We start from the raw sequence: 24,033 nt of genomic DNA on the forward strand, positions 1-24,033 counted from the left end.
GAAAACCTTATGTGCCAGATACATCTAATCACTTGTAATTTTTGTCTTGTGCAGCCGATTGTTCAACTCTAGATTCTTCAGCCTCCTCAAAGCATCACCGGGAGACTGACAAGAATGACCCCATGGCTGAAGCATTAGCCCTGTGTTCAGGTTCCTTCCCTACAGACAGGTAACTGCACTGCCGCAGACCTAAGATGTACATTCAAACGGTCACACTTGGGACAGGGTTGGCATTTGGTAACCTGTATCACATGTCTTTTCACAGAGAAGATGAGGAGGAGGAGGAGGAGGAAGAGGAGTTTGGGGACTTCCAGCTCCTACCAGACGATGGATCAGACAGCGAAGAGGTGAGTGCGCTGCAATCCGGCAGTCTTCATGGACTTGAGAAAATGTTAAAGGTTGATGGAATTCGAGATGCACGATCCCAGGGGAAATAAATGGTGGGGTAGTCTTGTTGGAGAACAAGTGTCTTATGTGAATTTAGCTGTGTATTGAGGGCAATGCCGTAAACATAGAACATTTCTACATTAGAAGACATGCTAGCAATGCATTGCTGGCCACTAGCCGCAAACGTTAAAAAGCACTTGCAGTAGTGGAAGGCAAAAAGACTTCTATGGCGCTAGGACAATGATTGAGATCAAACCCTTTCCAAACGAATTTCTTGGAAATCCACTCTGTTGTTCCAATCCGCTTTGCCGTGACTGGTTTTTCAAAACTGCAGGCAATGCTAGCAGGAAATATGCAGATGGAAACAAAAATGGGGAGAAAGTGCCGCAATAGTGTATTTACCCGTAGATAACTATCACTAACATATAGTGGAATAACCTTGTGAAGGCCAATCACAGGATTATTTTAATATTGGATTATTCCAAATAAAAAAACCAATGGATACATCAGCATGATGTTCGGTATATGGCTTTTCCGTGTTGGTAAAAATTGGAATCCTACTCACTAGATGTCGCTGGACGTGAGCCTAGTACATAGCACTCTTGCTGTGGTGTTCCCCAGTCGGTCTGGCGATGTCGGGACACGAGTTGATGCCGCCGTAAGTCATCGCTTAGCCGTCCACTTTCTCCAGCTGATCGGCACCTCCAGGTGATGTCACTGCGCACACAGCCAAGAATTGTGGGCTCCTATGATTGGACCGTCAGCAAATTAATTAGTGTCCACATGTTCATAGGAAAAGCCCAGTCTCTTTGCATGAATCAGCTCTTATTGTAAACACATAGTGCAATCACAGTATATAAAATATATATTCTACAAGAACTTGTAATATATTAGATAACCCAATTTCAAAGGGATAGCAATACTAGGGACAGGGTTACTAAGATGCTATTGATAGTTTGGATACTTTATAGGAGGAAATGTAACTTGTATGCATGGTATAACATGTTACTAAATTGGAGTATGTTAATGTTAGACTCGAGTGAATCTCTTCACTTCACATACCATACATGCCTTATTTAATGATCCAAATTTTGTAGTCCAAATGTCATTACAATGGACTCAAATGGTTCATACTAATTTTGTTTTTTTGTAGTTACAAGATAGGGTCAGATAGGGTCAGCGGTGCACAGCAGCAAGGACAGGAAAAATTGTTATAGGTGACAGGGATGGGTGGGCAACAGGTAACTGATGCGTTTCGCCCTTGTTAGGTGCTTTGTCAAAGAGCCGAACAAGCGTGAAAAACGTCAATTACCTGATGCCCTCCCATCCCTTATGTCACCGTTAAAACTTTTTTGATGTGCTGAGCTCAATTTCTCCTGTCCTTGCTGCTTTGCTCCGCTGACCCCATCTTGGGACTACAAAACTGCTATTTCATTGCTGGTAGCACGCCAAAAGGAGTCGAGAATCGTTTATATGCCGTGAGTACTACTCAACATTAAAAGTTGTTCCCCATCATCCGTGTTCTATCATATATATTGTGACCAGCTTTACACACACTGTGGTTACTCCATATAAGTGAGATGGAGAACAGGTCAGACCAGTCTAACAGGCTATTTCTGTCCCTATTATCCATAAATCCCCATTTGGGACGAGTGACAATATTATAACATACCATCTACTAAACGTGTGTGTGTGTGTACACACGTACACATTCTTCAGAAGTTCTGTAGCACTGGTTTTCTGGACTTGTTCTATATTGCTCTCTAGGTTCATACTTGTAAACATGCATATAAATACCATAATTTATCCATGAATACATAGTGACAGTTCTAAATGCATATTATATATACAATTATACATATACATACATATTGCATGTACTGTATCTTCAAAAATAAATCAATATCAAAATGTTGTCATGTGTAAGTGAATGTATATAAATCATGTAACTCAACTAATACTAATCTGAAATGAATTTAAATAATAAATACATTCAAATACATAAACTTTAATAATGAATTGTGTAAATACACACACATCCAAAAGATTACATGTGTATGAATTCATATATAGACACTTGTATTCTATTAATAGCCATGCAAGTGGTGGGACGCACATCATATGAAATAAAAATGAAAAAATCCACCAACATATCATAGGTATCATGGATATACTTAGGTGAACCTACTCTGAGAAAAGCCGCCAGATCGAATTCAATATTGGGCCCTATTAAGTATCCAAACTATCCATAGCATCTTAGTAACCCTATCCCAGGTATTCATATCCCTTTGAAATATGGTTATCCAATATATTACAAGTTCTTCTAGAATATATATTTTATATACTGTGATTTGCACTATGTGTTTACAATAAGAGCTGATTCATGCGAACAGACTGGGCTTTTCCTATGAACATGTGGACACTAATTAATTTGCTGACGGTCCAATCATAGGAGACCACACAATTCTTGGACAATTTGAGCCGGGTCTGATAAATACTAGCTGAGCAGTGAGGAAGTATAGCACCCCTGAAGAAGAGACTCCTAAAGTCTTGAAACCCGTAGGGTTTATCTAGACTGAGGAGCCCGGTGGTATCCCCACAGCTGATGTTGTTCGGCGTCAGTCGAGGGGACTGACCAACTAACGTGCTCAGAGAAGCAGGTGAAGTAGAGCAGCCGGTTCCGTGTCTCCTTGCTCATCGCACCAGCTGTGTGAGCAGTGAGTATAGCTGGAGAAAGTGGATAGCAAAGCGGAGACATACGGCGGCATCAACAAGTGTCCCCCGACATCGCCAGACCGACGGGGGAATACCACAGCAAGACTGCTTTGTACTACAGCGGTGCGCAAACTGGGGGGCGCGACCCCCATGGGGGACGCGAGACTGCCGGCGGGGGGGCGCGGGGTTTACAGAGGCCCCGCGCTTCCCGCAGGCACTTAAATTAAGTGCCGGGGAGCTGCAGGGCCTCTGTAAACCTTTACTCACCTAGGCTCCGGCGGCTTCCTTCCTGCGTCGCCATGGCAACGCGGCGTCAAAATGACTCCGTGAGGTCATGTGACGTCACGTTGCTATGGCAACGTGACGTCATGACGCCGGAGCGCGGGTAAGTGAGGGTTAGGGGGGGCGCGGGAGTGAGGGGATCGCCGGCAGGGGGGCGCAGGGAAAAAAGTTTGCGCCCCCCTGATGTACTAGGCTCATGTCCTAGCAACGAGTAGGATTCCAAATTTTTACCAACACGGAGAAGGCATATACCCAACATCATGCCGATGGAACCATTGGTTTTTTTTATGTGTGTATTTGTAATAATCCAATATTCAAATAATCCTGTGATTACACCATTTGGCCTTCACAAGGTTATTCCACTATATATTAGTGATGGTTATTTACGGGTAACATACTATTGTGGCACTTTTCCCCCTTTTTTGTTTTTCAAAACTGCATGCAATGCTAGCAGGAAATATGGAAGCAGTCACGGCAAAGCGGATTGGAACAACGGAATGTATTTCCAAGAAATTCATTTGGAAAGGGTTTGATCTCATAAAATTATTGTCCGAGCGCCATAGAAGTCTTTTTGACTTCTAGTATCAGATCTGGTTTCCAGAGAAAACCAGGTACGTTTTAGGCTGTTTTTATTAGTTAATAGTAACACTGCTGAGTAACACTATATTGTAACATTTGTTTATTGCACCATTTCTAAATATTCACACATTTTCACTTCACTTACAATAGTGGTCTGATTAAGTGGAACTTGTAGCTATATATATATATATATATATATATATATATATACGTATATACATACATACATACATACATACATACATACATACATATATACATATATATATATATATATATATATATACCCCGCTTTAAGGACACTCACTTTAAGTACACCCGCGAGTAAGGACATATCGCCTAATAGGGAAACGGCAGCTCACGCATGCGCCTGTCAGCACGTCCTGAACAGCAATACCGGCTCCCTACCTGTACCGCAGCTGTGCGCAAGCGCGGGGAGACTATAGAGCCTGTTACAAATGCATTATTTACATCAGTTATGCACGTATACGATGTTTGCAGTACAGTACATGCATCGATAAGTGGGGGAAAAGGTAGTGCTTCACTTTAAGTACATTTTCACTTTACATACATGCTATGGTCCCATTGCGTACGTTAATGTGGGGTATGCCTGTATATATATATATTTTTTTTTTTTAAAGTGGGAACCATAGTTTATGAAATGTGGGCATGTTTTCATTGGCTGTTCCTGAGCAGGGAAGGATATTGCTGCTGTCTTTCCCGCTGCATTTTGTGTGTGCGTGTGTTAGATGCATTAAATACTGTAGATACCTACATGTGTATTTGCTGTGCAAATAAATATCCTTTGCAAACACCTTGCATGTTCAGGCCATGTTTGCAGCTGATGATCTCCAATATCTGTAATCTGTTTAATCATTATGCCAATGTTGCTGCTTGTAACACAGGAAGAAGAAAGGGAGAGGGGTGAGAACGAAGAAAAGGAAGCCTCAGTTGATGAAGATGATGAGGAGGAGATCCTGAGGCAAAGACAAGGGAAGAAGAGAAAGCTGTAAGTGGGATTTGTACGCGTTGTGAAGCCTTTTCTGCATCAGTGATTCAATGTCGGGGTCTGAGCCAAACATATCGGGCTGTAAATGAGTGAATAATAAAGGGCATTTATAATTCCTGGACTGAGCAGTCAGTTTCAACCTGTTGCAAACTGTGGAACCCCTGAAAATGTATTGGGTTTCCGTTGAAACATGGTACTTATCCCATGCATTGAAATGTTTTACTGCTGTCGTAAACTTAGGTTTTTAATCTGAACAAGCAGATTTTTATATATAATTTGGAACATCACATTCTAATATATACTTCTAATTATTATTAATATATATTTATATATAATATATATATATTAATAAAATAAAAAAAATTAGGTGTGTATATAATTTTGTTTTTTAATGTGATGTTCCAAATGATATATCTAATCTGAACAAGCAGAATCTTATATATCTCTATCTTCTTCTTTTTTTTTTTTTTTTTTTTTTTTTTTGTATTAGTGGAAAAGACTCAAGTCAAAATTAGGTTTTTACATAGTAATGTGATCCACATCATGGTATACAGTCAGGGAACAATATGAATTTATTTTAAGATGGCCTTTGACTAGTATAGGTAGGTATACTAGAATTGCTCATGGCGTTTCGACTTCAGGTTCTCCCTAGTTTTATCTGGGTATGGAGGGGGGAAAGGGAGTTAAGAGCAGAACAGAACAGAACCATTTCTACAGTCACAATGAACACTTTAACTTTATTACATGAGTACATCTCTTAATATATATATATATATATATATATATATATATATATATATATATATATTGTGGCATTATTGCTACAGAAGAGCGATTTTTAGGTTGACCCTTGGTTAAAGCCAAGAGCCACAGAATCTCTCATTTATTTTGCTGATATGAGATAATATTCATACTTTTAAAGTGTAAAATATCCATCAACATAACCCCAGGGTACCAGGCTAAAAACCACTGTGGTTAATTCTGGTCCTGCATCGTACAATTCTGTGTGCTTCACAAGGGATTCCAACACTAAGCTAATTTTGTATGTTGCAGGAAGCTACAGGACTTCATGGAAGATGAAGCAGAGCTGTCCGGAAGCGACCTGGGCAGCGGGGACGAAGACGAAGGGGACGAGGATGAGTATGAGGAAGACGCCATCGATGAAGAGCTCCCTTCCAATGAGGAGCTACAGGACCAAGTTAACAAAATCCACATGTTCGTACCCAATCTGATCTGCGCTTTCTCACCAATGAGCCATGTTTGTGTCTGCACTAAAATGGTGCCTTAAAAGTCTACATCAATGTCTATCATTTTAATAGGTGTACTGCCGAAATATCATAAGCCATCCATGGTTAGTTAACTGCAATATTCATTCGTGAATGTGTGTTAATTTCAATGGCAATCACATAATCTGCTATTTACCCTGGCTGACGTGTATTGAAATAATGGAACGTTATTGAATGCAGCAGAGCTTAATATTGTTGTCATCTAAAACATCTCCTTCAAATATACTCTAATTTGCTGCCTGCAATTTGGGATTGCAGGAAAGTTACCATGGACGAAGACCAGCGCCAGCTGCGACTGTACCAGGAGCGTTATCTCGCTGATGGAGACCTCCACAGTGACGGTCCAGGGAGGATGAGGAAATTTAGGTGGAAGAACTTAGGTATAAAACTGGTGAAAACCTATGCTGCGAACACACTGTTGTAGATTAGCCCTTTTTTTTTTTGTAAAGTGTGTGTGTATATATATAGCAATGTGTTTGAACCTTTTCTTGTTTAAGGAACCCTATAATTTTATTGTGAAATTCTGAGAAACCCGACTCTCTAATAGCACGTCTGAGAACAGATGCATTGTAAATTGTTCTGTATTTGGTACAATTTTTAAATGACCTGAAAATTACAGGGAATCTTGAGGGATTCCTAGGAACCCTTGCTGGAAAAACAATGGTGTCCACTATTTACCGTGGGTGAGCTAAAAACTGCATGAATACAATCTCTTTAAACACATATGGTAAAGAGATTTGAACATGCATAGGTCAGTGTATAATCTGCTTTGAACCCAAGCCAATTATTGCCAAAGTGTTTACAGAAGTGATTAGTAACTCTCTGTTTTACACCAGATGATGCTTCCCAGCTGGACATGTTCCGCAGAGACTCCGACATGGAAGAGCAGGAGGCAGAGAATGAGGATCTGGGCGAGACGGAGGTGAAGTGGAGGAAGGAAAGATTTGAGAGAGAGCAGTGGCAACGGGAACAGGTACAGAACACCTGTAGTCCAATATGTGACTGTCTGTGCACATGGATTTTATTCTTTACATTGTACAGTCCTTTGCAGAAGACAGAATATAGGGTATTGTATTACAATACAGGGGATCGGTGCACCAAGCATGAAAGAGAACATTAGGAACCAGCAGCCCTACCGGGCTTGCAGTCCCAGTGGTCTGTTACATTTGGAGTAGGGGTCGCTAGCTGTAGCTTCTTCTAGAGAGTCTTAATTGGAAGCTATTGAAAAGCGCCATCAACAAACCATGCTGGATGCTGAAGAGAAGTGAATTCGAGAGGCAGATGGGGAGGAGATCACATCAGAGGTATAATGAGAGGATGAGGAGCCGTAAAGACTAAAATAATTTGATGGGAACCAGCATGTGTTTAAAAATAAACTGTGGCACCACGTTCAAATGGCACCTTGTGTTTTGAGACAGAAACCGGGTATAATGGAGCACTCCACATATACGAAGGCATAAAAGTTAGATAATACGGTGCCTCCAGCAAGCAAGCAGGGGTCCTTCCTTGCAGAAATATCCAAGAGATCCAATAGCACAAGCTGGACACTCGTAAAAATATATTTATTTTGCAAATAGACCTGTTAAAACACTGGCGTTTCGGTCCAAAGAAGCACCATCCTGGTATAAATGATACATATAAAAGCAGAGTATTTCTAGTCTTGCTAACAAACCAGGAACTCTGCATTCCCGGAGGTGCGTGACTTCATATAAGACTGCGTAACGGGGGTCCAAAAGGTGCGAAACCTCAATACTGTAAGTGCAGCAACCAGCCCCATATCCTGGAAACTAAAGACGCTGCACACGTAGTCGGTGACATTGCAAAAACAATTTTACGCACTATAGAAGTTGTGGCATCGACAACTGTGTAACTTCTAACAGAAATGGGCCCTTCTAACTTCTAATTAACATATCTAATCTATTTAACCCTGTTTTCTTCTGGCCCCTTTATTGTCCTTACTGGACCTTAGCTAGCAGGACAACCTGTCCAATGCTTCATTCATGCATCGGTTCCTTCCTTTTTGTGTCTTCTAGTCTCAAAGTGGTCATGTTGACAAGGAGGAAGAGGAAGAGATTGGAGAGGGCAGCGAATTCATGAAGTTGGCCAGGAAGGTTACTGCGAAAGTGCTCCAGAGGAGAGGTAAAATGTAAAAAGTGGAGCGCTCCGGCTGCAACAGTAGAAAAATGATAAGCATAGCAATATTAGCTGACTTGCTTCGCACGCAGTTTCCTGTAATCATATGGAAAATAACTTAACAATGAAGGCCCTGGCTGTCAGTTTAAGTGTTTGATATCTGAGATTGCTATAATGCGTGTTTTTTATGAAGAATTCAGTGTGCGTTGGACTCCGTATTCTGTAGATCAAGTTCTGGAATGTACCTGTTTTTGCTAGTGCACTTAGACATAATTACCAATGTAAACTTTACGACCACCGCTGTAAAAGCGTTACTGGTTACTGCACCAATACCAAGAGGCTTTATTCAGGGTATTCAGTTATAAAAAAAACATTATTTTGTGTATTTTATCAGTAACTACAGAAACAAAGGAACCAAAGAAGCCTTCACCAAGAAATCCGTTTGAAGTGATGAGACCTTTCGGCTTTCCCAAGGTAAGTCCTTTCTCCAACAATGCTGACATGACGCTTTATTTGGCGGCCGTAAATGCTCATTTCATACCCAACAGGAAACTACATCTTCACCGTAGAGGCGCCTCTCTCGATGTTAGAAGGCATAAAGGTCGGGACAGCGAGGAAAGGGGCAGCATCTGTGGCCCGGTTAATCATTTTGTTCCAGTGTTTTATGACCCGGAGATGTCTTGCACAATATTTAATTGCTGTTATGTTAACTTCAGGTTGTCTGAAACTGTTTTTGTGAGGTCTCAACTAATGTTATATTGTAATGTAGCTTTACATTATGCAAGACATGGGCATATGCGACTTTATCAGAATCGATTTTGCTGGTCCTTTTGGTGCTCAGGATAGGTCACAAGAAATCAAGTTATTGTGCGGTTAATACTGTCCATGTCTATTTTTCTGGCCAGACCATGTTCTGCTGTTTAAAAATGGATAGGAGTATGGGAAGCTAATGCAAGGCAAATTGTGTCCCCCTTTTTCAGATGATCACTGGCTCTTTGTTAAACAAACCGAAGGAGGTCCTACAGAAACTGGCAGCAATGTCGGACCTGAATCCCAACGCCCCTCGGAACTCGAGGAACTTTGTGTTCCAAACTCTGTCCCCAGGAAAGAAAGCGGAATCTGCTGGGAAACCCAAGTCACAGGTAAGGGCTGAACGTTCGTGTGTATTGGTGTCGTGCATTGTATGTTATTTGATTTATATAGCTTTTCATGAATAAATGGCACTTCACCATTAACTTTTCTAAAAGATCTGTTCTACTAAACTTTTGCAGCTGCAAAACTAAATGAAGACCAGTGCAAACGAGCGCTATCTTTATCATAGAAAATTCATCTCATTCAAAGCAGTTGGGACTTTCGTCTTTGTTTAATCTGGTGCAGTTTTTGCATTGTTTTTTGTCCAGCTCTGCAGATTAGGACACTTTAATAATATTAAATAATATTTTAGAGAAGAGCGGCTCAGTGAGTAAAGACACTGGCTCTGGCACTGAGTTTGAAGCAGGGGAGCCAGGTTCCATTCCCGGTGTCGGCTCCTTGTGACCTTGGGCAAGTCACTTTATCTCCCTGTGCCTCAGGCACCAAACACATAGATTGTAAGCTCTATGGGGCAGGGACCTCTGCCTGCAAAATGTCTCTGTAAAGCGCTGCGTAAAACTTGCAACGCTATACATGAACAAGCAATTATTAATAAATATCCCCCACAATTATCTATGTGGCCCTAAAAAAAAATACAACCGTGATGAAGTGCTCTACAGGTTTCAGTTCTTGCATTTTGCAGCTTCCTACAATTTAACCACAATTCTGACAGTTCGCTTTGTTCTCCGGCTCTATCCTCCCTGTAGATCAAAAAGAACATATCTGCTGCCATCGCCGGGCCCTCCCCCAAGCGCCCCAGAGTGGAAAAAGCCTCTGCCGTCAAAAGCAAAAGCCGTAGCGTTTTTCCATTTCTGGAAAATTAGTTTCCGACGCTTGTGTTCTGTCCTGTCATCACTGTGTGCCAGGCTGCTCCGAAAGATTTAACACAAAGGGAACAAGCGGGGGAAAGAGTTTGTTTTGTATGCCATTCCTGCTGCAATGGGGGTAACCTCTTCCACTCCTGCCCATTGTTAGACCTTCAACTGTAGTGGTGCTGGACTTGCAAAGGCTTCTGTAGAGGCAATAAGGTGCTGCAGGGGTATAGTTGACAAACACAGGAAATGCTTTGGTAAACTTAAGCTGAAGGCGTCAACACTCTAACGGCTGCAATATCCGTCCAGATTATTTTTATATAATTGACGCTCAACACCTCTTATGTATATATCTGTGATTATGTATGTGACAAATTGCCTTTTATAATGTGCACTGCCTTCAACAGACTGGCTAACATTGCTCCTAAGTTAAGTCATGGCATTACTTGAATTTGCCATGTGATTTGTACTTGTCTTCCAATGACTGCCCTGATGTTATCATATGCATGTGGCTGAGAGAGCAGATGGGTAGCGTCCCCTCTGTGTGTATGTTTAGGCACTTAATAGGTTAATGGTAGGTGTATAGTCCTGTGCAGTGTTACAGCCTTCTGTCAGTGGAGTGATTTAACTGCTGCAGATGCTGAAGTCTACACCAGCTATGAAGAAGAACTATTATTGGCTGTCCTGCAAAGTATTGCTGGTCATACTATCTGAGAGCCCAGTATACTGTGTGGGTCTCTGTATAAACAAACCTATTTCAATATACTTTCCCTAGCCTACGTAGCGCCCACACTAGCCTAACATTTGGGTTTTGGTGTTGGAATTTCCTAATGGGCCAAGTTTTGTTTATAAAAGCTGAAGTTTCTGCTCTGTTGGTTCATATTAAAAACTACCTCATCTCCACCTCATACAGGTGCAGCGTTTTCACCTTCAACAATCTGTTGTGTTCCTCTATACCAGGGATGGCCAACACCAGTCCTCAAAGGCCACCAACAGGTCAGGTTTCAGGATATCCCTGCTTCAGCACAGGTGGGTCAGTCGTTGCCTTAAAACCTGACCTGTTGGTGGCCTTTTGAGGACTGGAGTTGACCACTCCTCCCCTATACATTGGAAATCAGGGTGGCGTCCATTACAGTCCCATGTAAGGCTAGGTTCCCGGTGCCTGCTGCAGCGTGCGCCATGGTGTGCCTGCAGGTACAAGAACCGCCCCTCAATGGGGCCGGGCCCACATAGCACACTTGGCCGCCGCGCTGCACGACCAGTTTTTCCTGAAGACGGTCAAATTGTCTTCAGTACTGGTGACGAGTTTTGTGGCCACGCCCCCTGGCAGTTCAGCCAATGAGGGCGAACCTACCGGGTGATGTCATGCAGTTCACATCAGCCTGGGAATCACAACTGGACGCGCCGCCAGGGCCGTAGCCTAACACTACTAATGCTGCGTTGAAGGTAGCAGCCAGGCTGTTTATGCATGTGCTGCAAAATGACCGGTCTTTTCTTGCAAGTACAGTTTACAAACACACCTAGAGCTACATTCTCTCGCTTTTAAAACAACTGGTGTTAGTATTTTGATATTGGCAGCACTTACAGGTATCTTTGGAGCTGCAAACTACAGCTGTTTGTTTGGCTTCTCGGCTCTTACACCAAATTATGTTTTCTTTTTTTTTTACTAGTACAGCTGCTCGTATTATAAACTTTTTATGGTTAAATATTTTATCTTGTCTCAAGCACTGCTGAGTGAAAGGCTTTGAATGCATTAACCAATTTTGTGGTCGGTTTTTTTTTTGTAAAGTATTTTATTGTAAATTGTTATAAAATGAGTTTTACTTTTTTAAGTGTGATTTTTTTTTTTTTTAATAAATGTGTTTAAAAATAAATAAAAAATAAAATGTTGCAAAATGTGTGTCCTGGTAAGGTGTGTAATTTCTAGGATCTTTGTTTAACTAAAGCTAAAGTGACACTGGTGTCACGCTAGAGGGAGCCAGAGGGAAGCTTAATCCTAATCAAGATGCGTCTGGTATCCAAGTGCTTACAGAGCCTGAGCCGTGCATAATCGAGTGTTTTTAAATGTTTTTCTGCGAGTCTGTTCTCTGGAGAATACAAACGTGAAGAAAACCGGGTACCATTAGTTGGTACCTACAATCCCCAATTGAAAGTCCTATGCAGAATAGCTAAAACCTCTTCCTTCAACCCTCCATAAAGATATTAGATTTGAAAGAAATCTGCACTCCTTCAGACAGCCACCACACTTGACACCACTTATGACAAGGAGCTCCTTGTCCCAGTCCCAGGCACATTCCCCTGTCCGTGTAAATAAGACCCGCGCGCACATTCTAATCACAGACCTATACGACACACCGGCAGTATAACATTCTTGAATCCTTCACGTGTGTGCTTCATCGAATGTTGTATACTTGATAATATGCACAAAATGCCCCTATGGGGAATTCAGAATAAATGTGTCCAAGCGCTGCCATCTACTGCACTTATTCCCTCACCTGCTGTCTGTATGTCTCTCAACATACCACGAAGATTGTAAGATCTCTGGGGCGGAGACTTCGTTTCCTATTGTCTGCTTTTGTTTGTTTGCACTTATTGTATTATACTTCTCTGTTGTAAAGCGCTGAGTACACTGGATGTTATATAAATAAAGATACATACAATAAGAAAAAGAATGAACCATACAATGAATCATAAAATACGCTTGTGGGGGACACTTTTGTAACCCCAATCATAAGGACATAAAGGTACAATTGGGGAATTTCAGAACTTTGAGAGAACCTAGGAATAAAAAAAACTCTGAGCATCGTCTTCAATATATCAAGTTTGCCAATCAGGGAAAAATATTTGTCTTGTGTATATACAAACATTTTACATTTTTGTAATTGGGTATCCTAATATACAGGCATCCTCTCTGCACCTTCATACCTTTTTGTTCCTGACCGATTTTAAATTGCTGCATTACGCACACTTCACACCCTGACCTCCGTGCCTGACCAACTTGCATCTCCTTTTGTGCATTTCCATGTTACTTTGCGTATTGTACTAAATCACATCTGTATATCCATTTACTCCTTGATGGGATGGGTGGGAATAGGAGAACATGGGTGCCATTTCCTCTATGGGACATATTGGTGTTCCTGGCTTAAGTTCTAATGGTTTGAGTACCTGTGCACAGACAGGTTTGTTTTGATGCACCGAACGGTGTCCTCTGTAACAAGCTTGTTCATGTTTCCGGCAGATTTGCTAAATACTTCACACCTGGAGCTTTCTGTGATTCAGAAGAGAGGGAAGCCCATAAATCCACAAATTGCTGTATCTCGTTACAAGATGTTTATTATGTAACTCCTCTTATCGAGACGTCACAGGCCGGTGTACGCAGCGGAAAATTGGAATCAATTGCCTTTAATACATTAACAATAAGATCTGCATAGTTAAAACATTATTTGCTTCACTGTTGCTCCAAAATTGTCTTGACACATAAGGGGTTATTCTGTATCAGCCAATCGGACCGTGTTCAACCGAAATTCCCTATTGACTTCAAAAGGGCCATTTTAAACTACATTTCCAATCTGCCGTTATATAATAAGCCCCTATACACCACTAAGAGTTTTTTTTATAGGGGAATTTAAAGTTGCTGAGAAGTGTGCTGCAAAGATACTGTGCATGCAATGTCTTGTATATAATGTATACTCTGTTCATTTATGTAACTGTATTTGTAACCATGTATTATTTGTCTTAACTCTGTGCCCAGGAAATACTTGAAAACGAGAGGTAACTCTCAATGTATTCCTTCCTGGTAAAACATTTTATAAATAATAATAAGATATGCCTTTCCCCAAATCTTATTGGGAAGGAATGCAGTTTTTCGCAGTGCTTGGTGCTACAGGACAGAGATGGTGGGGTTTAAGAGAAGTCTTGACTCCTATTCAATATGCCATGAAGTAGCTTCCCCTTGCCATGGAAGGCTCTGGGCTCCATTCAAATGAAAGGTGGTCAGCATCGCGGCTTCCCTGATTGAGGAGCAGCTTCTCAGCATATTGGTTAAGGGCCTAGGACCAGTAGATAGTTTAAAAGCATTACCTTAGAATAGCTCTCTTCCCCCACTGAGGATAAACAGAGCCCTAATGATGGGAGGCAAAACAGGAGTTATTAATGGACTAAGAAACTGAATCTCTCTGCTACCCCACGGCTTGTGAGGGAGAAACACACATTGCATCAAACCTTTAACGAGTTCCTAATTCTCTTAACATCTCATTAATTTAGCACAGATTAGCACAGGCCATTAGCCTCGCTGCATGCGGCTCCAAGTCTGCAGTCGGGTTAATGGGTGCTGGGGACACAATGCATTGAGAACAACCAAGGTAACTGGTAGCCTGGATACCAGTGTTCAAATGTTCATATACACCTGGATGCCCAGTCTTACTCTGCCCAATAAACGCACCTGTGGTATGATGTGTTGTTTTTAATAGAACAGATCATATAGAAATTTTAGGAGCTACATTCAAGAAAATATGATACATACATGCACACATTTAAAAGACCGGGGGGCTCTTGGGTTTCAAGTGACGCCACGATGGTGGTGTCAGAGCAGGGGGTGACTAATGCAGATACGGTTGTATGGCGATATTTTATGGCAGAAGAAATAGATATTGCCTACTCGACTTAGCCACACCAATGGTTATTAAGATGCAAAACATGTTTTTGTAATTAAGTATGATATTAAGTGGCATATCGGGTTATTAAATGTATTTTATGGCTAATCTAGACATGTCACATACTAATGTTATGCCAGTATAACAGTTGGTAGCTTTTCTGGCACACTGTGACACTTTGCTGCAATTTTGACTTGATCCTCACTTGATATAGTTACAATAGTATCTGTCTTGTATCATTGTTTTATGCAAGTGATTCATGGGCTGCTAGTATTCTAGTTTCCAGCTGCTGACAGAAGATTGTGCAACATGTTTACTTAATATACATTCTAACTAACTTTGCTAAGTGATCTCAAATATCACCATAAACCAGCCTCCGTGCAGATATTATCACTGATAAGATAGTCAAAGATATATCTGGAGACACTTTTTGGTATTATATTTACCTAAGTATAGGTTGTCCATTAGTGTTAATCTCTGAGTCGACTATCTTAGGGCTTTTTATTGTATTTTACACTGTATATATTAATATAACGTGTCGTTGTTCAATAGTATCATTAATAAAACTTTATTGTTTTCTCTATAGAAGGTGATTGATGGTTTTTAGTACTCTTGTCAGTTGATACAGCATATCCTATAATATTGCTATCCTAGCATACTACCTTTCTAGTTGCAACATTAAGAATATTGAGATTCTATGGCCAATATAGTCTGAACCGATTTTTCTACACCAGTGTGCAATTGTGAAAAGGGTCAATTCTTCTCTTTACACTATATATATTACACATTTAAAAGACGTAAATGTTCATGTGTGTGTGTGTGGACCCGACTACTAATCACCGCAAGAAATGGATAACGAATTAGATTGTAAGTTCTTCGGAGCAGGGACTCCTCTTACTAAATGTTAATTTTTAAGTCTGAAGCACTTATCCCCATGATTTGTTATTTGTATTATTTGTTATTTATATGATTGTCCCGTGTATTACTGCTGTGAAGCGCTTTGTACATTAATGGCGCTATATTAATAAAGACATACATACAAATGTACAAAGACAAAAGAAACAGCGCAAAAAACCTCATAGTGTAGTATATATAAAATTATAATGTGATATAACAGGTGAGTATTGCACGTACATCAGTTTAATAATTACTAGCAGTACATGTTGTGGACATGTTACCAGTCAGCAACAGATGGTGGGTATCGATCACCGGATAACTTCCCTTCTCCTCTCACGTCTCGCTTGATGTGCTTGTAGTACCGCTCAGGACGCCGTGATACAGGGCAGCAGCCCCTCAGCATGAATACAGCAGCCCGATGGAGTACAGCTGTCCCACAACGTGTTCACTGTGGCTGTTTGCGGGGAAGCAAGCTCTCAGTCACTGGCTTTCAGGCTTATGTCTGCACGTGTGGCGTCCGCTTGCAGCGCGCATCGGATGACGTCATCAAGCGGCGCCGATCACTCAGCAGTCTCAGCCGGCCACGGGAGCGTAGGGAGCAAACGGAGATGGAGCCAGATAGCAAAATAGGGTAAAAACACACTGCAGATAGTGTCAGAATGCGCCCTCTTATCCAACGCGTTTCGTACTTCAAAGGTACTTCGTCAGGGATCCCTGAGACTGCTGAGTGATCGGCGCCGCTTGATGACGTCATCCGATGCGCGCTGCAAGCGGACGCCACACGTGCAGACATACGCCTGAAAGCCAGTGACTGAGAGCTTGCTTCCCCGCAAACTGCCAGTGAACACGTTGTGGGACAGCTGTACTCCATCGGGCTGCTGTATTCATGCTGAGGGGCTGCTGCCCTGTATCACGGCGTCCTGAGCGGTACTACAAGCACATCAAGCGAGACGTGAGAGGAGAAGGGAAGTTATCCGGTGATCGATACCCACCATCTGTTGCTGACTGGTAACATGTCCACAACATGTACTGCTAGTAATTATTAAACTGATGTACGTGCAATACTCACCTGTTATATCACATTATAATTTTATATATACTACACTATGAGGTTTTTTGCGCTGTTTCTTTTGTCTTTGTATCTTTAGCCCTGGTCTGTGGAGCCATTCCACGAATCTAGCAGCATATCCTCACCATTTAAAGTAACAGGTTTACATTAATATTATCACTGAATTATCACTTTTTAACACATAATCACGATTAATAGAGCGCAGTTCACCCTTTGTTTCTATACATACAAATGTACATTTTTTGTGCCGTTTAAAACAAATTCTATTGAACCAGTTGAATTGAGAAACAAGCCCACCTTTTGAGAACCAAGTTTATTGGTAAGAATATATCAGTCTTATAGGGCAGGATGGCGCAAACTTTTTTTCCCTGCGCCCCCCTGCCGGCGGTCCCCTCACTCCCGCGCCCCCCCCAACCCCCACTTACCTGCGCTCCGGCGGCATGACGTCACGTTGCCATGGCGACGCAGGAAGGAAGCCTAGGTAAGTAAAGGTTTACAGAGGCCCTGCAGCTCCCCCGGCACTTAATTTAAGTGCCTTCGGGAAGCGCGCGGGGCCTCTGTAAACCCCGCGCCCCCCCACCGGCAGTCTCGCGCCCCCCCCTGGGGGTCGCATCCCCCAGTTTGCACACCGCTGTTATAGGGCACTTATTAAGACTGGAGATAGAAAAGGAGATCTTTGTTGAAATATTACAGCAACAATATACACACAAATTACTTTTGATGTGGATTCTGATAATTGCCCAATACATTTTTTTGGTTGTATTAAATATAGTCAATATGGGTAATCATATTAATATTGTCGGTGACCATTGGCATCTTTTGCAATTACATCCATTGTTTATCTGTATTGCAAGATCAACCGAGAATTATTTTTAGGAAAGGCCATAATTGAAAAATATATTTTGGCCCTAAGTTTTATTGGACACCAAAAACAATTGTCGAGATTTATATTAGGAACAATTATTCCTAGTGACTGCTTATATAGTGGTCATTGTAGAACTTGCAATTTTAACATGAAGTCTATATCATGGGGGTGTGAGATTTTCGGGGGGGGGGGGGGGAGGAGGGTTACAGAGGCCCCATGCTCTTTCCAAAGGCATTTAAATTAAATGCCGGGGGAGCGGTGAAAGTCTCTGTAACTTTTACCTTGGCTCTGGCTGCTTCTGGCGACGCGTCGGACGATGCGGGGTCATGTGACATCAGAACGTCGGAGAGACAAGGGATGGGGGGGTCGCAAGCAGGGGGGGGGTTAGAGCCGACATGGGGGCGGAGGGCAAAAAGTTTGCGCACCCCTGGTCTAACTAGTATTTTGTCCATGTGGACTACAATATATTGGAAGGATGAAAATAAGTCTCTACGGTTCACAAAACAAACATTTGAGTTATCTCATAGCATTTTCATTCGGTAAATCATGGATCTGATGTTTAACATTTATGGGGAGAGAACGGTGGCTTCTATCTCCAATCCACAAGGACGCCAGGCAGGGGTTTCAGGCTATCCTGGCTTCAGCACAGGCGGTTAAGTCAAAATGATTGAGCCACCGGTGCTGAAGCAGAGATATCCTTAATACCTTACCTGTTATCTTCCGCTTGCAAAAGAGCTTTCTGTTCAGAGAATTGCATTTTAATGTGTACCCCAGTGATGGCTGCACGTATATGCTTCTGCAGAGGGCAGGTCACATAACTACTTAGAATCCATTATTAGATAAGTTATGCTACACATATTATCTTTTATTTACATGGTGCTGACATATTCGGCCGCACAGTACAAAGTGGCTGTAAGCAGGGTGCTGCTGGACGGAGCCTGCAATGCATTGCGTTACTGCCTCGCTGCCACAGTAAAAGGGTTAAGACACAACTTCATTACCCCCCAACATCTTTCTACAGATATGCACCATAATTACCAATGTTATTTCTCCCCCATAGCCTTCGTTTACATGAATTTGTGTCTAATGATTTTCCTTGGCTGGGGTACACGCTAAGAAAAGGACTGGAGTGAATAAAAAATCCAGGCATCATTAGAATCCCCTTTTAATAAGTGTAAATATATTAGCATTTAACCTGTTCACGGTGTCTGTGTTATACGAGGCGCCTGGAAGTGCCCAGTCCTGCCTGTTTCTTTTAGTTGAATCTTAGATCCCTTAGATTGTAAGCTCTTCGGGGGAGGGCCTTTTTTTTTTTTTACTCACTGCTCTTATCCCAATTGTTTGTACTTTTATGTTCCCTGAATGATCTTGTAAAGTGCTGCGTACACTGTTGGCACCATATAAATAGAAAGTATACATACAGTTATACATACATGTTGCAAACTCATCAACTAGCTTTCCAAAGGGGCCGGATCAGGAACAAGTGATGCTGGGAAGGGCCACAGTAATGTTGTAATGTCATTTAAGACGCATTTAAAAAGGACTTCAAAAGATAAGACGTATGTCATGGGGCTACCAGAACTTTTAACACCGAGACCACCAGGATCCCTATCACCAGATAGGACACGATAATTTAATAAACGAAAGTTTATTCTGGCAGGCCAGCAAACACACAAAATAGATAAACACAGTGAAACACTCACCGTCTGGGGGGAAGACTCTAGCCTCAACTAGGTGAAGGAGCCTGCTTCAGGAGGACTATCCTGTCCGCTTCACGTCCCGTGATTCTCCGCTGAGAACAGTGCTATTTTCCACAAAGCACTTTCAAATCTCCCGCCAGCTGTATCTCCGAGCAGCTGCAAAGATGTTCTCCGCTGGTCAGGCTTCTCCAGCGTTTCTCCGCAAAGCGCAGTGCTATTTCCCATAGAGCACTTTTGAAAAGCCCGCCAGTCGTGCCTCCGATCGACTCCAGAGATTGTCTGGTTCCCTGCCCCGGTCGCGCGCCTTACATAGTCCCCGCTGACTATACTTTACATGGAGCAGGAGCTGCCGGCCAATCACTGCGCAGATCGTGACGGTGCAGCCAATCAGAGGACCAGGGCTCGCCCAGCTACACCAATGGAAGGAGGGGGCTGGCTTAGGCGCTCAGGGCCGCCACTGGATGATGGAGCTCCTCGGAAGCGGGGAATTCAAACTTGCCAATGGGAATCGTGCCTCCGGAGCTCAGACCCGACAAACTATTCCCTTGGCAAGTTCTATTCCCCCCACTGGGTAGGCGCCTCCATGTCTGCAGGGAACAAAGGCTCTATCGCGTTGAGAGCCAGCCCCCGGACCTGGTACTCAGCCCTTCCCCGCTCACCATTTGTCCCAGCACTTAGCGGCCCCCAGACCTTTGTCACGACCCGGCATTTCTCTGCAGACAGCCCAGTTAAGTGAATTACTTGGTCTGGATACGGAGAAATGCTTATAACATATAAATCACATTAGTGTCTGCCTTACTAACTGTATGGGGAACATGCTACACTCTAACACAGGGAATAAAAGTGCACTTTTAATGTTAGTCTCCTTTGCCCACTTCATACAGTTTTCCCCCTTGCAGACATCACAGTGATTATAGCTCGTTTCTGGAAGGGGTTACAGAAAACATTACATAGACATGCCAAAATGAGCCTCCCTGAGGCGGCCATTACACACAGTATTGGGGCAGCCAGCTGGGGTTCCCCTTTATTATGTGAGGCTGGCTACCCCTACCGTCACAACGCATATTTTGCCAACATTTGTAACATATCTAATATATATATATATATATATAACTTTAAAATTAGTTGCAGTGGGAAAACATTGCACTTTATTAGGAACAGCAACTAAATTATGAGGCGCAGACTGTTCATGGGCCACTCCGAATCCACAAGTAGAAGAGCACTGGTATATGATATTATTGGGGTTGATTATGCCAGCGCATAAAGGGTTAACCGCTCCCCCCCCCACACCTATAGTTCCCAAGTCTGAATGCCACATGCATGTCACCCTATACCGTTCCCTCCAGCACCCCCCCCTCACACCCATTCCTGTCTGTCAGATCACTCTGCCATCTCATTTTCAGCTATTGATCCCCCCCCCCCTTACCCTGCAGCTCTGGGACTCTCTGTTCTGCTGACACTAAGGAAATATATGTATTTTCTTCTCATCTCACAATAAACATGCTGGAGTGCGGAATGTGACAGTGTTCTCTATTGTAAGCAAAAAATAAATAATCCAGACTGGCCTGTTCCCTTAGCATTTAATGCACAGCTATGTGTTTCTATGTAGCGCTCATATCTATGTATATGTCTCACAGGCCTCTCTATATCTCTATATACATTGACAGTCAGTCCTATTTTTCGGCAGCCGCCTATCACTAATATTATTTTGTGATTAGTTGGGTTCACACATTATTTGTATAGAATTCACTTGTTAGCGCTATACTACCCCCTTTTTTTCTCTATATATATTGAAGTATTATTCTGGTTTTTATGTGTAAATCCTACAGTGTATTTGCCAGTAATGCTGTGTTACATTGTGTTACATTGTATAACAACTTGCACACTGATAACCTGCTGGGCTTAAAGACAGGGCAGCTGGATGTCAGCCAAGTCCGCTGAGAAAAGAAAATAGCGCAGAATTCGGTAAATTCCTCAATAAGGCTTATTAATGTCTGAAAAAGGCCCAATCTGCCATTTTGACAATGATACAATAAGCCCCTAACTCCTCTACTAATAGCCCCCAACCCGAAGCCGATGCACACAGGGCACAGTAGGAGCAAAGCCTCATCATACATTGACACCAAGAAAAACAAGATGCACAAATGAAATGGAAGAAATGCTCCTTTTGTGCTCAGATACCCAGAACCCATAATTATTTATTAGTCTTTTGTGTTAACCCCTTTGTTGCTGTGCCGGTTGCTCTGGCAGGGGAGAAGGTAAATTCACATTCACCATTTTGGCTTGACAGGTTGGTAAAGGGCACGAATGGTATGTACAAAAAGCACCAGTTCCTCCACAAAATACAAACCGAGTCAAGGTCATAGGACTGGGTATCACTCAGTGGAGGACAGTCTCATTTATTTGTTCTATTGACTCCCCTGATAAGGGTCTATGTATCAGTGTAGAGAAAAGTGTGTTCAGACGCACCGCTCTGGTTTTGTGGAGCAGAGCTGCGGGATACATAATAATAGTTTCTTACATGTGCAGAATGTTAGATTTACGCCACTTCAGATATGGCGGATTTTCCTTAGCAAATAAAAGGCAAAAAGAATTGTGCAGAGAGATGCAGACTGTGATATATCTCATTATAATCTCTGCCCCATGTAACTCCTCCCCAACTCCTCCTACTGAGTCTCCCCAAGGTGCAAGCTGGGGCAGAGACGCAGGCTCATTACATCTCATTATAATCTGTGCCCCATGTAACTCCTCCCCGACTCCTCCTAATGACTCTCCCCAAGGTGCACACTGGGGCAGAGATGCAAACTGTGATACATTGGGGACTTCAACTGCCACATTGATGAACCCTCTCTCCCTTGGGCTTCCTGCTTTCTCTCTCTAACCTCTTCTTTTGGCCTTCAACAGTGGACTGCAGCCAGCACCCACAAGGATGGCCACTACCTAGACCTGGTTTTCACTAAAAACGTTTCTTTCTCTGATTTCTCCATTTCCCCCTTTTCTCTCTCTGACCATCACCTCATCTCATTCTCTCTTTCTCGCTTTTCTTCTCCATCTACCCCTCGTTTCTGCAGAAACCTGCGCTTGATTAACCTACCAGCCTATGATTCCACTTTACTCTCCTCCCTCAGATCAGCTACAGACTCCGACAACCTGGTCAAGAACTACAACTCTGCCTTATCCTCCTCTCTTGATCTACAAGTCCCGCCATCTCTCTGCCGTCCTTGCCCTTCTAACCTCAGACCCTGGCTAAATTCCCACACGCGCATGCTGCGTTCCTCCACTCGTTCCTCTGAACGCCTCTGGAGGAAATCTCACTCTCACAGACTTCCTTCACTACAAATTTATGCTGTCCTGTTTCAACTCTGCCCTCTCTTAGGCTAAACAACCCAACTTTTCTTCACTAATCAACACGCACAAGTCTAACCCACGCCGACTCTTCTCTGTCTTGGACTCTCTACTCATACCACCCTCAGCTGCCTCTTCTTCCTCCATCTCACCTCAGGACTTTGCCGACTATTTTAAGGAAAAGGTGGAATCCATACGGCAGAACATCCCGTTTCCTCTTCCCACCCTACACCGCTTCCTAACTCTCCTCCTGCCTTATTTGACTCTTTTTCCGCTGTCTCAGAGGAGGATGTGTCACTGCTGATCTCCTCTTCTCCCTCTACCACTTGCCCTCTTGACCCTATTCCCTCCCATCTCCTAAAACCTCTTGCTCCTACTATAATCCCTACGCTCACACACATTTTTAACTCCCCCCTCTACTCTGGTACCTTTCCCTCCTCCTTCAAACATGCAACAGTTATACCATTACTCAAAAACAGCAAGCTTGACCCTACCTGTTTTTCTAACTATCGACCTGTCTCCCTCCTGCCTTTTGCCTCTAAACTCCTTGACCGTCTTGTATTCTCTCGCTTGCTCCACTTTCTCAACACCTATTCTCTCCTAGACCCTCTACAATCTGGCTTCCGCTTCTCACTCCACTGAAACAGCCCTCACGAAAATAACTAATGACCTCCATGCTGCCAAAGACAGAGGTCATTACACTCTGCTCATACTACTTGATCTGCAAGCATTTGACACTGTGGACCACCCTCTTCTCCTTCACATTCTCCATTCTCTTGGTATTCGTAACAAAGCTTTATCCTGGATCTCCTCTTACCTCTCCCATCGTACTTTCAGTGTCTCTTCTGCTAACACCTCCTCCTCTAGCAATCTCTGTGGGGGCACCCCCGGGCTCTGTCTTCTCTTTTCACTGTACACACTTTCTCTAGATGACCTAATCACATCTTTTGGGTTTAAATATCACCTCTATGCTGATGACACACAAATGTACCTTTCCACCCCTGACCTTACACCTGCTGTACAGACCAAAGTTTCTGAATGTCTCTCTGAGATATCATCCTCGATGGCCCTCCGCCGACTCAAACTTAACATGGCAAAAACAGAGCTCCTCATACTTCCTCCCAAACCTGGCCCTACTACCTCCTTCCACATTATTGTTTGTAGTACTATC

General features: G+C 42.7%; 1 protein-coding gene across 2 annotated transcripts in view; it reads left to right on the forward strand.

The window, feature by feature from the left end:
• Nucleotides 1-12,219, forward strand: part of CLSPN (claspin) — a 34,271-nt gene extending 22,052 nt beyond the window's left edge. For both annotated transcript variants that reach the window (XM_075604571.1, XM_075604572.1), the window contains exons 16-25: nucleotides 55-169; nucleotides 266-347; nucleotides 4,869-4,972; nucleotides 6,026-6,187; nucleotides 6,517-6,638; nucleotides 7,095-7,231; nucleotides 8,292-8,397; nucleotides 8,786-8,865; nucleotides 9,372-9,533; nucleotides 10,230-12,219. In XM_075604571.1, coding sequence (XP_075460686.1) covers nucleotides 55-169; nucleotides 266-347; nucleotides 4,869-4,972; nucleotides 6,026-6,187; nucleotides 6,517-6,638; nucleotides 7,095-7,231; nucleotides 8,292-8,397; nucleotides 8,786-8,865; nucleotides 9,372-9,533; nucleotides 10,230-10,346 — 1,187 coding nt within the window. In that variant the 3' untranslated portion in view covers nucleotides 10,347-12,219. The remainder of the gene's footprint in view (nucleotides 1-54; nucleotides 170-265; nucleotides 348-4,868; nucleotides 4,973-6,025; nucleotides 6,188-6,516; nucleotides 6,639-7,094; nucleotides 7,232-8,291; nucleotides 8,398-8,785; nucleotides 8,866-9,371; nucleotides 9,534-10,229) is intronic.
• Nucleotides 12,220-24,033: the final 11,814 nt, after the last annotated feature.

This window comes from Ascaphus truei, chromosome 6 (genome assembly GCF_040206685.1).
Source record: "Ascaphus truei isolate aAscTru1 chromosome 6, aAscTru1.hap1, whole genome shotgun sequence".
NCBI classification, from domain to species: domain Eukaryota; kingdom Metazoa; phylum Chordata; class Amphibia; order Anura; family Ascaphidae; genus Ascaphus; species Ascaphus truei.